This window comes from Dama dama, chromosome 15 (genome assembly GCF_033118175.1).
Source record: "Dama dama isolate Ldn47 chromosome 15, ASM3311817v1, whole genome shotgun sequence".
NCBI classification, from domain to species: Eukaryota; Metazoa; Chordata; class Mammalia; order Artiodactyla; family Cervidae; genus Dama; species Dama dama.
The window spans coordinates 91,967,561-91,982,910 of NC_083695.1; the positions used below are offsets into that span (position 1 = coordinate 91,967,561).

Genomic DNA, 15,350 nt, shown 5'->3' on the forward strand with positions numbered 1-15,350 from the left:
AGGCAAATATACATATAGTCACATTTTAGAGATTATTCATGGTCTCTGACCACTTGAAAAAAATTGTGCTTTCTCTGGAATTTGATGTGCTGAAAATTGCACTCACACACCCCCTCCCCACCCTCCCACCCCCCGCTTATTTGCAAAATTAAACGTAAAAATGAAGTCCTTTGCAAACGTAAGGGCTACTTTTTCTTCTCAGTATTTAAAAAAAATAAAGGCTTGAAAATAATTATGAGTTTTCGCTGTGTTACAGAGTGACAGCCTGCCGTTCTGCAGGTTGATAACCTAATCCTTGCCGATCTGGGGGTGGGGGCATAGAAATTTTAGGTGTCACCTTTGACTGTGTTAGGTTTCGTTTCCAATTTTACATCCCACATCCCCGAACTGCAGAGACAGACGGCAAGGTATGACCTGCACTCCCTTGCCTCTGTGAGCTGATCTGTCACAAAGGCCTTTTTGGTAAGCAGGGGGAGAACTGGGTGGTGCCCGGCTCAGCCGCCCTTCACTCCATCCTATTTGTTTTGGAAAAGGGTTTACTTTGAACTCCAGTGGGTTTTCAAGACGGCCTTCAGACTCCAAACACCGTGAGTGTTAAAGGAACCAGAGTTTCCACCGTCCGTGCTTTTTAGATTCAGTTTTGGATTTTTGCTTGGGAGTTGAGGAGTACGTCTCCTGAGTGTAAGGCGAAGGTGCGACCTGAGTTTCCTCGAACGGATGAAGTTTCCTCAGAACTGGCTGGAGTTTGTCTTCCTGCTGCTTGAAATCTAGCTCCACACTAGAAACAAAGAGAGGGAAGGATTTAGTGGCTCGGTCTTTCCTGTCTGAAGAGCTCCTTTAGTGACAGCAGACTTGGTGCCATCCTACCCGCGGAATGATCATTTGGATGATGCTCATGATGTCATTTTATGGCTCAACGTTAAGCAATTGGCAAGAATATGTTTGAGCTCTCAGTCATTATGAACTATCTCCAAAAAGTTCTCTTTCTTCTGACAATAATTTACTTAGCATTCATTGCAAACCTCTGATGCTTTATTGGTGTACACAGTTGGTGTGAAAGCATAGACTGTTGAAACCCGAAATGTGACGTGTGAGTAACCTTTTTGCTTATCGATGGATTGCATACATGTGCTTCATGGCATAAATAGTTAAGCAAAGATACAGAGCGTTTAGGGGTCATCTTAGTACATTTGCACCAGGTGCTTGGAAGCTCTGTGCAACTTTTCACAAGGTCAGAGTAACCCATTCATCTCACCTGCAGCTGTTGTTAAGTGACATGACCTTGGCTTCTATGCTCCTTTGCAAAATCTTATCTGCTTGAAAAAGTGGCAAGAACCCAAATATAAAAAAATGTGTGTTTTATCAAGTGAACACCATTGAATGTCACTCAGTCGTTCTCAAAGATAGTTTTTGTTTTTTTTTTGGCAAAAAGATAGTATTCGGTGAAAATAACGTAGAATTGTGATTACATGGCTGAAGTCATAATGTGCAAACATGTAGCCATAGGGAAGGGCATTCGCCAGTAGTGACAGTGTTTGTATTAGAAGGACAGGATTAAAGTGGATTTATAAGTGTATCCTGTTTGTTACGACATTTCTCCTAATAATGCCGCAGCTTGCCTGGAGTCCTCCCATCTCTCCATGGCTTTGGAAGGGACCACTGTGGACCCCCTAACTTTGGGTGGGACCCCCTGCTCAAGTGTCACTCTCCTGTGGTCAGGCAGGGGGCGAAGGGCCCGGCTCCCTTCTGCTTCCCTCGCCTGAACCCTCATAACTTGAGCTTGGGCGCTGTGACAGCCAGGCCTCCGAGACCTCCCCTCTGTGCCCCTTCCCTGTCTGATCTGGGTGCCCGTCAAAATGTCAGTAGATTTCAGTACAGGCCCAGCAGTGATGATAATACATGAGCTCATAACATTTTATATCCAGTGGAACCGTAAACCATTTATAAACATGATATTCTATTGATTTAGAGAACCATTAATCCTAGCCACATTTTGACATTTTGGAAAGACAAAACAGCAAAGCTGTATTATCTGGAGCTTTAAAAACAAGTTCAAGACCCATCTAATGGACCGTTTTATGCTTTAAATCCACTGTTCCATTTTTCTTAGCATCAAAGACTGTATTAGTGAAAAATTAAAAATACCATCAGAGAAGTTTATGACTAGTTTTCTCTCTGCTCCCCAAACAATGATTTTTTTCCCCTTCATTTCAGATGGCCTCTTTGCATTACACTGCAGTTTATAGGAAAGAGAATAAAACCCTGTGAACTTATGACCTGCTAGTCTAGAACAGGGGTTGATGGAGGTTTGGTTCCTCTTGGGGACAGTTGTGAAAGTGCAAACCTCAGGACGCGCTGCCTTTGTGAAACAAGAGCCTTGGCTATCGTTTCAGTAGGAAGAACAAGGATTTCCATCATGGCTTTCCTGTTTGATGCTGCAGGGGAGCTCAGGTAAACGCCTTCACCTCTTTAAGGTTCAGTTCTGTTCACTTGAAGGGGTATAATAATGACTACCCTGATATCTCACTGAAAAAGGATAAGGATCCCCCCTGCACCGTCTCCCTTGTAAAATCAAAGTTTCCTAAACTATTAGATGCGATTCAGATATTTTCTCCTTATCATCTGTTTGGTCTCTAATTGTATAATGGCAACAACCTATGAAAGGATTCTTCAACTTGGACATTTAACAAAGAAAACAAGATCCTTGCTATTGAGTCTGTAAAGCTATTATGGTATCCAATATGGTAGCATTGGCACAAGAGAGTCATTTTGTCAAGGCTAGTATTTGTCAAGGTTTAGTGCTGAAGGCATGTTCTCCAGATCATAACCATCTCAATAGGTCCAGATAGGTTTTGTGTTATTAGATCAGAGGGCGGGCGCTAGCATTTCCTGGGCCAATGGTACCATTCTGGTACCTGTAATTATTGAATTCCCATTAAGCATCTACAGTGGGAATCCTGTTATTAACCAATTTATCACACTGCGGAACCATGTAATCACAGAATAATCTAATCTGAGTTCTTGTTAACAAGATGACTCGACCTCACCTGTCAGTTGATTCCTATCTGTAGTCCCCGGTGACCGAGAAGCTGCCGCCCAGAGCAGGTTTCTTTGCGGAGGGAGTGACCTTGAGTGCCCTGCAGCGAGGTGACCTTGAGCCGGCACCTCCCTCCCCGTCTGTGTCCCCAGGTGACGGCGCACCTGCTTGTCAGGAGGTGCTCGGCACCCGCCAGGCAAACCATGCAGCGCCATGCCCTGCTGTCGAGTTGGAATGATGTGCAGGGCTCAGTCCAGGGGGCGCTTTTCTCGTTTAGGAGGGAGCTCACCGAGTCACCGGCCTCAGTCAGGAGCAGACAGCTGGCTGGACAGGGCGGTGGCCGAAGGTTAATCGTCTGGCTGACTCTAGCTGACACAGAGCAAAAGGTCCCTTCGGTCTTAGTGGCCAAATGGCCAGGATAAAGCCGCACCTGCTGCTCCTGTTTGCTCAGAGGACTTGGACGGAAGCCAGCGGTGGGCATTCTAGGGCGCTTGGACTCTGTGCCCGGGACGCCTCCTTCTGTGCGCATGCCTCCCTGTTTAACGTAGTGAGCGGGCCGGTGGGGGCCTGGGGGTGGGGATGGGGGCACCACCTGCTGGAGGGGCAACGGCCCTCACTTTGGCCCTGGACCCTGATCAGAGGGACGCTGCCTGTGTGAGTGGTGGCGGTGGAGGCTGAGACTGTCCAGGAGCCAGTGTGTGGGGGCGCCGTAACCATGTTACTTTCTCCCCGGCCTGGGGCATGTGTCCTGGCTCAGGGGTGGCTGCCACTCCTCACCCCTCTGTCCCCAGACACACAGGGCCTTCTGACCTTCTAGCACCTTCTGAAAGGTCCCAGAGCCGTCCTTTCTTCTCCCTCCGCTCCCTCTAGCGATGACGCATGATTATGAATTTGGCTCCATATCATTTAGTCTCCATCCCCTAAACGGAGCTGCTATGCCCGGGGGGAATGCTGCCCGTCTCTGCCCCTCGCACCTACAGCAGGGCCTGAACCGCAACAGTCGCCTGTGTGATGTTTACTGAATTAACACATGAGCCTTAAAAGACAAATACCATAGCAGCTTTCATCCCAGTTGCCCTGGGCCGCTCTGTCTTGGTCGATGATATTGGAGGTGCCCCCTGGCTCTTCCCCCCGGCGAGCCCCCTCCTTGTAAAGATAACCAGGGCTTCTCCCCCAGGCAGTGGCGCTGGAGTCCTCTCTCAGTGGAATCTGTGGCCAGGCTCCCTTCCATCAGAACCTAATTGAAGAATATTCTGAAACTTCTGTTGCAAATCGCACACCAGGATCTGTTCAGAGCCTGCCACCTCCACTTCCACTCCTGAAGTTCTCTTTTCTGGAAGGGTCTGCAGTAAGATCTTAGGATGAGTGGGGTCTGAGGGTACGCTGACCAGTAGTCAGCTGTGCTCTGCGAAGGAGATCCTGGGAGTGTCTGTTGAGTCCCTTCCCACTTGCCCTGTGGGCTATAGGCCCTGGTGTGGCTTTCTGCAGGATGTTGCGTCTAAGCTCCATCAAGGCTGATGTGCGTCCACCCAGTTACTGACATGCTGCCCCAGTTACGCATCCCCTGGATGATCAGGCAGACAAGGGTGCTGGTGTTCCAAGTCTGACCTCTGGGGCTCTCCCCATCTCTTAGGACTCCGTGGGGGGTTACACAGCTCCGGGGTCTCGGGGTCCAGCCACACATGAGGCAGGAAGTTGCTGGTGGTGCCACCCGACCCCCGCAGGCGAGATCTGGGGTCTGTGATGGGTTGTTGCATGGATGCAAACAGCAGGCTGAACCCTCACGCCTCCAGGAGATAAGCAGTCTAGAAGAAGTCCTGACTCGGGACTTTCTGAGCCAGAGTGTGAAGGGGCTGGAGCCAGGCCAGCCGCTCCTAACCTGGGTGTTCTCTTCTTTGGTCCTGAGTTCAAAGGCGGCCTGCAGATTGTGCTGGGTGATCCAGGAGCGGTCCCTGGACTGTTTATAGGATATGAACCCCTGGGGTCTGTTAGTGTTTACCTTTTATATCTCTTCCTTGCCTGCATCCATCCAGCCAAATGTGCACTGCTAAGTGGGCAGTGAAGCCGTGCTGTCCGACTTGCCCACGAAAGCCGATGGCCGTGTCTACAGGACTCCCTGTGATGTATGATTAAAGCCATGGGACACACACCTCATGTCTTTGGTTAGTCTTTCTCTCTTCAAAATGGAAGTTTTACGTATAGGGACTTCACTTACAGAATTATCACTCTGTCCATTTCCAAGGAAATAAAAGTCTGCTCTGGACTTCCGGCTGCTCTGGCTGCTGGCCTGGGTTTTGTTGTCCTCCCGGCGTCTCTGCCAGGCTTGTAGTAACGCTTCTCCCCATGACGTCACGCGATTCTGCAGTGGAGCGTGGTCCTGGTGTCTCCGCAGAGGCTCTGGTGTCTGCTACTCCTATAAATACCCGAGCCCTGCACAGTTGCCTAAGCAAGCTGCTGCCTGCTCCTCGAGTTAATTTAAGGGGAAATGGGCATAGAGCATCCTTTTCTCCAGTGCCCCTGGGGGTAGCCATGAAGAGTCAAGAGCAGGCGAGTTTGGCTCCCAGGCACTTGTGTGTATCCTGGACTGGAAAAAAATCCGAGATCTCTGACTTCTCCAACCTTGACAGTGTCAGCAGGGCTTGGTGGGCTGCGGATCAGAGGCCTCCGTTTTTCTTTCTCTTTGCATCAGATCACAGAGTCGCTGGGGCTCCATGTGGCTCTGAGTGACTCACGCTCTGCCACTGTGGATACATGGTCCCACCCTCGGGGACTGGAGCTTCCGGGGCTGGGAAGTGACGGTGGAGGTGCCCCTACCGCCAGGGGGCTCCTTGGAGCCACCGAATGTGCATGGAAACTGGGGCAAGCCCAGGGCAGCCAGCTCGCTGGGGGAGGGAAGGCTGTAATCAGTGGTCTGGGTGGGACAGTCAGCATCCCCAGAACACGATACATCAAGTCTGATAGCACCACGGAGGACACAGCGTTGTTCAGAGGAAGCTGAAGGTCAGGCGCTCGCCCTTGCAGGCCAGGTGGAGCAGGCAGGTCACGTTTCACTTCTGGGCACTGGTTTACACACACGATCCCGGCTGTGCCTTCAGGACGCAAGACCGCCATCCTCCCAGGACACATCTCCACGTGACTCCGGGCGGGTCCCATCCAGCCAGCATGTCCAGAATCACATTGTTTCCTTGGCCTGCTGCTCCATCCTTCCCAGACTCAGCTGACGAGCTGGGCACCTTGGGGTCTGGCTGGATGTGCCCTTCCCGCCCGCTCCCATCTGCTGGGTCCAGGGCAGCTGCCTCTCAGCAAGCTCCAGGGACCTCCTCTGCCCCCGCAGACCTTCAGCTTTTTTCACTTTGGCCGCTGAAACAGCCATCCGGTGTGTGTTCTCTCCACCTCTCCCCCAGCCTAGCCCGATTTCCAAGTGCCTGAGCCACCTTAGGGAGACCTGAAACTCTGTGACTGTTCATCCTGTCCACCTGGGTCACTGTTGCTGCTTCCTTCCATGGATGATCTGGACCCATCACATAGACCTGCCCCCTCCCTGTCCTGTCCACACCCCTCTGGACCAACTTCTGGGGGTCTCTACACATATTCACCAGAGCACTTCTGGCTCATGTTGGATCATAGCGCCTTTTCTCAGTTCCATGAATTCATGGAGGGATAGGCCGTGTTGACTTCAGCGTCGTCTGTGGTGCCTTTAATACTATGACAGGCTCAGCACAGAATCTTGGTTTACTGAAGTAGACTGATGACCTAAACCCATATCCCATCACTTCCATTCTTGGCAGAATGTTATGCTTTTTTCCTAGTTATAATATCCATTAAAAATGGACATAGGGGGACTTCCCTGCCAGTTCAGTGGTGAATGTTTCACCTTTTAGTGCAGGCGATGCAGGTTTGATCCCTGGTCGGGGAGCTAGGATCCATCTCACGTTCCTCTTGGGTCAAAAACAGCAAAACGTAAAACGGAAGCAATATTGTAACAAATTCAATACTTTAAAATGGTCTACGTCAAAAAATAATCTTTAGAAAGTGAACATATGTACACAGAACGTGCCCATATGCTATATACCTGTTACATGTAAATAGATCTCATTCTGATCGTTTCCAGTATTAAGACTATGAACATAGACATGATTCATTATAACGAACCTCTTCTGCCACCACTCTTGCACACAGTAGGTGCATGATAAAAGTTTGCAGAATCACTGTAAGGTTTAAAATACCAGAAATAAATGGGTATTCAATAATATTCATACCCGAACTATAAGATCTATCCCCTTTTCGTGATATCCTATGGCAAAGAAATTATGGTCATAAAAAGCAAAACATTAGCTGGTTATTCTAACTACATTATACTCTGAAATAGCTAAAATTATAGTTGGACAGTGAGCTTTCTGAATACATCTTGCTCTGTGTCCTGCCCACGCAGGAGAACAGTCACTTCTTTTAGGCTTGACTGAGGCTCCACCGTTGGTATCTTATCTGTGACTTCCTCTGGAGTAGAAAGACTGATCTACACCCATGCTGCATCTGAGTGCTCAAATCTGAGGACTGGCCAGGCGCACAGGGATGACGGAACTGTGTCTGAGCCTCCCATAATTTCGAGCCACAGAGAGGTCAAAGCTGAAAGGCTAAATCCTGTTTGTAACCTCCACCCATCATCATTTCTTGGGTAAGAAAGGGGCCAGATCACTAAACAAGAGTGGTATCAAGCGTAACTGAGGCCACACTCCTAGCAAGTCATCAAGATCAGAGATTATATTTAGAAGGGGTGGATAATTATTAAATGTGGACTGCCAATTTGCTGCTGTTCCTGGCCTCAACAAAGAGCACACATTTTTAATTAAGAAAAGAAAAAGGAACAAACATCTTTAGGCAGGACGTGGATTGTAACGGCAGTTAAAAGGAGAGAACACAGGACTCTTCAAAATCATTTGCAGTGAGCCCTGCAGGTGCCAGGGCTGATGCGCCCAGCCAGGTGACCTGAGTCAGGTCGGCCGAGATCTTGGCCATCACCTTGTCTTCTGTTCTGATCCTGAGGATGGACAGTCTGCTGCCCAGAGAAGAATGCCTTCTTGGGGTCACAGTGCCTGATCTAACGTGCAAAGCAACCCAGTTCCTCTAAGCCTCCCGAGTTGAAGATGCTCTCAGGAGCTCCCCATATTCTGACATGAGCAGAGAGAGCCAAGATATGGACCAGTGACAGCTCTCAGCAGATAGACCAGAAGAACATTAGCTTCTGGTTCATGTCCTGTGGTGTCACCAGTGACCAGCCTGAAGCCCCGGGCTCCCCACTGCCTCTCCAGAGATGTGATGTCTATGGGACCAGTACCTTCAGGGAGGCTGATGGGGGAGAAGTATCAACTGAGGGACCCCTGCAAACTCTAGATGGTTTCTCTTGTCATTGAGTCACCCAGGAACTTTACACGTTCACTGCTTTAAGGACTGGATGCTATATCTACCCTGAAAGAAAATTTCCATGGTCGTCTAAAAAATGAATTACACTGATTTGCTCATGACACTAACAATGTAACCCCTTCACACTGTTTTGGACATAGATGACTACCTCATTCATTTTGACTTTTGAGGGTCTTAAGAGGAGGGCTGTCAGTATAATTAGCCTTTCCCTGCTGAATACATTTTAACTAATTGCTTTATAAATAATATGTTGAGATGAGTAATCAGTTTTCAATTTTACAGCTGTAATCAGTTACACATTAGAATTTTTGATACTAAAGGTTAGTAAAATGTCACTAAAGATAATCAAACCTAATCCTTACATACTGGGGAAAAAGAAATAGAATTCTAACAGAACAGACAAAGCTTGGATTACTGGTTTGGGGAATTTTCAGGGAGAATTTTGAGGTCTATTAAATCATTCTTTTTTTTTTCTCTCTCTCACTTTTAATTTACTTTATTAAAACATATTTCCTTACATCAGAGCAACATCACCTAAGGTATTATATTATCCAGGGATATCTTTTCTGTCATCTCTTCCCTCCCCATCACTCACTGTAAATTCTAGGCAAGAGTGCTAAGTATTAGACAAAAGGCTAATTTCCTCCACATCAGTTCATGTTGTTTAAGAACTTAATATGCACAAGTGGTGGTAATTGAAGCAGGCCTGGGAAGCCACTTTCACTAAGAGATAATCACTAAATGACAAAGACGGCAAAGATTCCACTCCAAGTGGGCTCTGGACAGGCCAGCACTGGCCCCAGTTCTGCATACAAATGCAATTACCTCTCTTAACAATAAGACTTCATTAGCCTCCAGACGTCCAGTCCTGCTGACTGCCCTGATGGCGGGCCACCCTCACCAGCTCCCTTTTTGCAACACTCTGGGATCAGTGACATTTCCAGGCACGTTTTATGTGGAATCTTTGCAGCTTTCTGTTTTATGTTCTTATAGATGATGCAATGAATTTCCATTGATGATTTGAGAAAATGCAAACCGTTAATTCTGTGAAATCCTTGTTTAAGTCTCATAAAATGAGAGTATTTTTCTCGTCTTTCCTGCAATCCTCCAATCTCTTTGGAAAAGACCCTGCAGAATCTGGGAGCCTCTTTGATAAGCAATTAAAGATTGCAGTGCACCGCAAAGTCCCCCAGCTGCTATAAGGATGAGTACTATGTGCTAGCTGCAAGCCCTCCCCTTCCATCCTTGGAAATGCTCTGGCTGTTTATCCCTCTGGATCCTTCTGGTTGTTTCTAACCCTCTAGCTTGGGAGATGGGGGAGGTGTTCTGGCATCTAGACCTGCTCTAATGTGGTGCCCCTGCAAGATGGTCTTGTCTCCTGTGAGTCCGCCATCCCCCGCTGGAGCATCCTGGTTTCCTTTGGCGCCCCGTCCTCTGCCTTTCTTCACTGTGTCCGTGGCCCTCGCCTTTGGAACACAAGGTTCCCTACTATCACCGCTCTATTGTTATAGGGATCTTATGGTAGGGGTTCTGTGGGGTTGGCTTCAGCTAGCTCACCAATTCCTCCAGTCTCCCTATTGTCCGGGGCCAAGCCCGTCATTTCCTGGGAGTTCCATGAAAAATGCTTGCTGAAGAAATGCATACAAACATTGAATGGAAGGGACTCGAGTATTTTATCAAAATGGTTGTTTGAAATTTTGTCCATGCTTGACCATCAATGGCTCATATCAAAAGATGAAAATATGATATAGACATCAGAGCATCATGCAAGCAGCCTCCCTCTGGGGTGCTGAAAACAAAGTGATCCACAGACCAGCAGCGTTCCCTTCCCTTTGGGTGCTGAGTAGGCCCAGGAATTCACTGCATAATTAATAGTGTCACTTGAGGTCAGCTGTGCAGTGGCCCTGAGGATAGAGAGAGGAAGCAGGTGTGGGCAGCCTCCTCCAGAAGGTATTGATGGTAGGAATTCTAACACTTTACAGGAAGATTTGAAATTCTGGTAAAGCTTCTACTTAATTAATCTGAATCATCATCATCATTATCTTTTAAATCTCGCTTTCATTCCCCCAAAGCCTTTGAATTGAGGCTAGCAGAGGCTCTCCTCATCACAATGCACACATTTGAATTCAGGCCATTTTGTTGTGGTGTTATTTTACGAATTTACCACTTCAGTTAAGCAGGGAAAAATGGTATGTTGCATTGTTCCTTTTTGAAACAAAATCTGAACAAAGGATGAGTCATCAGTTAGCATGACTCATCAGATTAGTCTGACAAGAGACTTACCAAGATAGGGTGGGTACAAAGCATTTCTCCTGCTTATGAGCAAAGATTATATTAGTAATTTATCCTTCAAACATTTTCTGAAATAATTACAGCCTATTTTGACAGGGAATATGGATGATAAGTCAGAAAAAGTTTTACTACAGAAAACTAAAACTTGTATCTCTTGTTATCTTGTTTCATGCTGAGATGGTCTTCAATTAGAATTTCACAATTGGTCCAGATCACAATGGAAGAAATGTCATTTTAGGGGAAAAAAAAAATGTCTTGCTAACCACCTCCAAATTCCCCGGGATGGAAGATGTCACTTTGGAGGCTTGGGTTTCAGCATCTAGGAAGTGGAACAAACCCATTGCCCAAGGATGGAGGGTTGGCTCTATGTAAATTGATTTGCCAGTATAGGAATGGATGTTTTCAGTTGAGAAATGCCTGTGAATGCCCAGACTTTTATCTCCAAGTAGACTTTCTGTTGGATTTCCCAGGTGGCTCATTGGAAAGAATCTGCCTGCAATGTAGGAGATGCCGGTTTGATCCCTGGATCTTCCAGGGGAAGATCCCTTGGAGAAGGAAATGGCACCCCACTCCAGTATTCTTGCCTGGGAAACCCCATGGACAGAGGAGCCTGGTGGCCTACATTCCATGGGGTGTCAAAGAGTCAGACACGGCTGAGCAAGGAAACAGCATACTTTCTGTTGAGGCTCTCAGATCCATCCATGTCATCATTGTAGATCACCGATTCACAGGGTTTCAGAGCTAGGAAGGACCTCCCTGACCCCTCCCCCAAATCCTACAGGACTTAGAGCTCTAGTGGACACCCTCCAAAGACTGAGGATGGCAGCTGAGCCCTAACCTCTTGGGGGCCCCCTATCTAAACTCTCCTCCCAGGAAGGTTGATGTCTCCAACCTTTTGCTTGTGGTCCTGGTGGCCCCCTTTCCCCTGAAATTGCTTCAAGATCTTTTGTCGCTTTGATTTTTTTTTTCCCTTCCATGTCCTGTATATTTCCATGGCAGACTTGCTGTTTTACAGAGAAATATGTATCCCTGGCAGAGGCACGCATTTATTCAAGGGCTGTGTTGCTGAATATGCAGGCAGGCGGCCGTGTCTTGGACACGACCCCCTTTGCGTGTCTCTGGGCCAAGTGTTACTGGCAACACAGTGGATTCTTACATGGCTTGGAGAGAGTAATTGGTTTTCGGGTGAAAAGCAATGTGTAAATGCAAGACAGGCGGGGTCAAATTCATTGACCCCCAGGGCTCTGGGCCTGCCAGCATGCAGGTATGACAAATTGCAACACGGAGAGACTGGCAGCTGTGAGGGCCCTCGTGTTCACCCGGGCTCTGGGACAACCACAGGCTCTGGCGTTTGAGGAGGTCTTCATTTTGAAACTCCTTTCACCTATTCAGCCCTGAGATGCTGCAGGCATCCTCTGGGAAGGACCCGGAAGAGCAGCAGAGATGGTGGTCCGGGGCTCCTAGAGCGTTCCTGAAGTCTAGGGTGCAGGCCCTGGAAGCTGAGGACCTGGCAGCCAGAGCCAGGCATGGGGCCAACTGCAGAGACTCTGAGCCGGAATCTGTCCCCTCCCGATGACCTTGTCTCTACGGAGGTACTTGCCGGAATTGATGGAGCGGCCGTTGCAGTTTCTTCCATGAGAAAAGAGGCACTTCTTTCTTAGAGCCTTTGCAACGTGGACAGTTCCTCTGGCTCACCTCTGAGATGGTTGCCTGCCCAACTGCAGTGCAGCAGGGTCACCTGAGCAGGTGAGTCCTTCTGCCCCATTGAGTTCTGGATGCCTTTCTGTCAAAGAAACCTCTATTCTTCAGGAAGCACTTGACACTTGAGGATTGAGTCACAGGGCTGACGAACACGAAGATATCATCTGGCTGAATCCCCCCTTGTTCCACAATCACCATGCCTTTTTTTTGGCAAAAGAGAACCGTGAGGGAAGGTTCCTATCTATCTGGGTGTGTCAACAGCTGCTGGTTACCACTCTTGTATCCGTCTTTGGTGCTCTGATGGCAATACAAGAACTGGATGAGCCGCCACCACTGTGCCTCCCGGGACAGTGTTGCCGCCCACCTGGGGCTGGATGCTCCTGGCAAAGAGGCTTCTCTGTCTTTGATCCCCAACCCTCTGTCCTCACTTCTCCAGCTGTGCGCTCACCAAGAGGATGCTGGGCTTGGATCTGCGTATGCTGTTTGTTCTCACCATCGAAATGATGTGATTTATCTGAGTGTTACATAAACCACTGAAATACACTGGAGGCAAGAGGGAATTATTTCTGTGGGTGAGATGCTCCGGAAAGAGGAGGCTGCTACAAAGTACTGAGTGTGACAAATGGAGGGGAGGATCGACATCCAGAAGGCTCCTGAACTCAGATGCTGTCTCAAGACCATGTTCCACTGCAGGGGAGCGGGTGTGGTTCATGGCGGATACCTCGGAAGTCTAGCCGGGGTGATGGAAGTCTAGCCGGGGTTATGGAAGTCTAGCTGGGGTGACCACAGGCACAGAAGACATCTGGTCCTCACCTCAAAAGACTGGCATAACTTTAAATGTGAGACCCCAATTTTTATGATTCAAATTCAAACAACATGCTTATGATTTCCTTTTTGACGGGTGTTCCAATTAGTGGACCAGAAGTGAGCTTTCTCCTCTTATCATTTCTAGCACTCAGAAGACTCTTGCTGATGTCAATAACCCATGTTGAGAGTAACTGTTCAATTTTAGGGTTATAATTTTAAGTTATATCCTCTATAATGTGATAGGAAAATTGGGAAACAGTTTGACGAGTATCTGTGTTCAACTTAGTAATAATATGGAGATTCCTGTTTGAATTTGCAGCAGGAAGACTGCTTTTCTGGGGCAGTGGGAGTCCAGCTGAAATGTTACTAGCCTTCAGAGCCAGCCTTCAGAGTAACTTCCCTTTGCAGCAGAAGTTTGGGTGTCGGAAAATTTTATTTTTGTTGATCACTCTGTTGGGCCTCCCTGCTGGCTCAGTGGTAAAGAATCTGCCTGCCAGTGCTGGAGACTCAAGAGACGCGGGTTCAGTTTCTGGGAGTAGGAAACGACAACCCACTCTAGTATCCTTGCCTGGAGAATTCCATGGACAGGGGAGCTGGACAGTCTACCGTCCATGGGGTCCCGGAGAGTCGGACACGACTGAGCAACAGAGCATGCATGCACATGTGCTAACGGGGCATTTTAAAATACTTTGCCCAAAGAGAGATCTAAACGTCCAGTTTTTCTCTAGTCCCATCTCTCCTGGGATGCTCAGGGAGCTGATGGGTGGGTGGCGTGGCTGGCGAGGGCTCCCATCCTGCCCCGTTCCTGAGGCTGCAGACCGCCTTCTACCATCGCGTCTTTGATGACGAGGCCTCTGTGAGTAGTACATGTCTCCCCAGCGTGCAGGGGATGAGCCCAGTGATAGCGACCCCTCTATCGGGTGAGTGAGCCTTACTATATTTTGTCAGAATCTTGTGGTCCTGGAACTCCCAGTTCTTAGGAAAAATTTGTCATTGGCCTGCATACTGGGGTTCATAGAGCTTGCTGGGTGAGCCACATCCAAACAGTTACCCCTCAAGGCTAATTCCTGCCCTTGATTGTTGAATCATTTTTAATATCACTTTAAAAAAAAAATGTAAGTTACTTCTGGATAAATAGCTAAATTTATCTAAATTACCTCAGTCACATTGAAGAGTGTCCAGATACATTCTTCTTTCAATCACCCACAACATGTTCAATGGGTTTATGTCATCAAGCCCACTTTCCAAATCTGTGTTCACTTCTGCTCTGTTGCGTGGAGACTGGAGGCGTTTCAGCTCCCGAGTGGCAAAAGCTAACTGGTGAGGATATTTCTGCCAGGGGCTCTCGATTCTTCGTTTCTTTGCCTAATTGACTGGCTGAGTGAAGGCGTTTCATTTTATGTCCCTTACATCCCTTCACTGTCGGACTCAAAGTTCTCTCCCATGATATGAATGCAGTGAAAAGATTCCCAACAACCAAACTTCTCCGCAGGTTTATATTCAGAGTGCTTGACTTCTCCTGCGTGGGGGCTTCATTTTCACCTGCTTGCTCATGGTGGGGAGCCATCAGGCGTCTAAGAGGCTGGGCCAGGGCTGCTGCCGGGGCCCAGCTCCCTGCAGGGGGCCCCGAGGCCTTAGCAGGTAGTTTGTGCCTTTTGCCAGACTGTAACCAGGCCGTGGTTCCTGCAAGGCAGGCTTTCTCAGGAGTGGCACAGTTGACATTCTGGGTGGGCTGACTCCTTGACAGGGATGTCACCAAGCCCTGACCTCTAGCTAGTCGATGTGGTAGCATTTCCCAGTTGTGACAGCCAAAAGCATCTCCCTCCATCCTTGCCAAAAGCCCTCTGAGAGGCAGAATCTCCCTGGGTTGAGAACCTCTACAATGGTGCCGGAGCTCCAGTCTGCCCTGTGGTTTCTTCTGCCGCAACCACAGCAGTGACCAGGTGATTCAGCTCAACGTGTAAAGAGCCTGGGGCCCCATCGGGGATGCGCTTGTCTGGACTGGAGACTCGGAGGGGCCACAACTGGGTGGACGCGAGCTTTCTGCCATTATTAAGACATTTATGCCCTTTCCCTGTCTCCGCTTACTTGA

General features: G+C 48.3%; 2 protein-coding genes across 5 annotated transcripts in view; one reads left to right on the top strand and one right to left on the bottom strand.

Annotated features, from left to right (window-relative positions):
- DOCK1 (dedicator of cytokinesis 1) overlaps nt 1-15,350 on the top strand; it is a 544,913-nt gene that overhangs the window by 217,371 nt on the left and 312,192 nt on the right. The window lies entirely within an intron of this gene.
- The window catches only part of INSYN2A (inhibitory synaptic factor 2A), a 60,926-nt gene continuing 45,768 nt past the window's right edge, over nt 193-15,350 (bottom strand). For all 3 annotated transcript variants that reach the window (XM_061162907.1, XM_061162906.1, XM_061162905.1), the window contains one exon: nt 193-778. In XM_061162907.1, the coding sequence (XP_061018890.1) occupies nt 595-778 (184 nt within the window). In that variant the 3' untranslated portion in view covers nt 193-594. The remainder of the gene's footprint in view (nt 779-15,350) is intronic.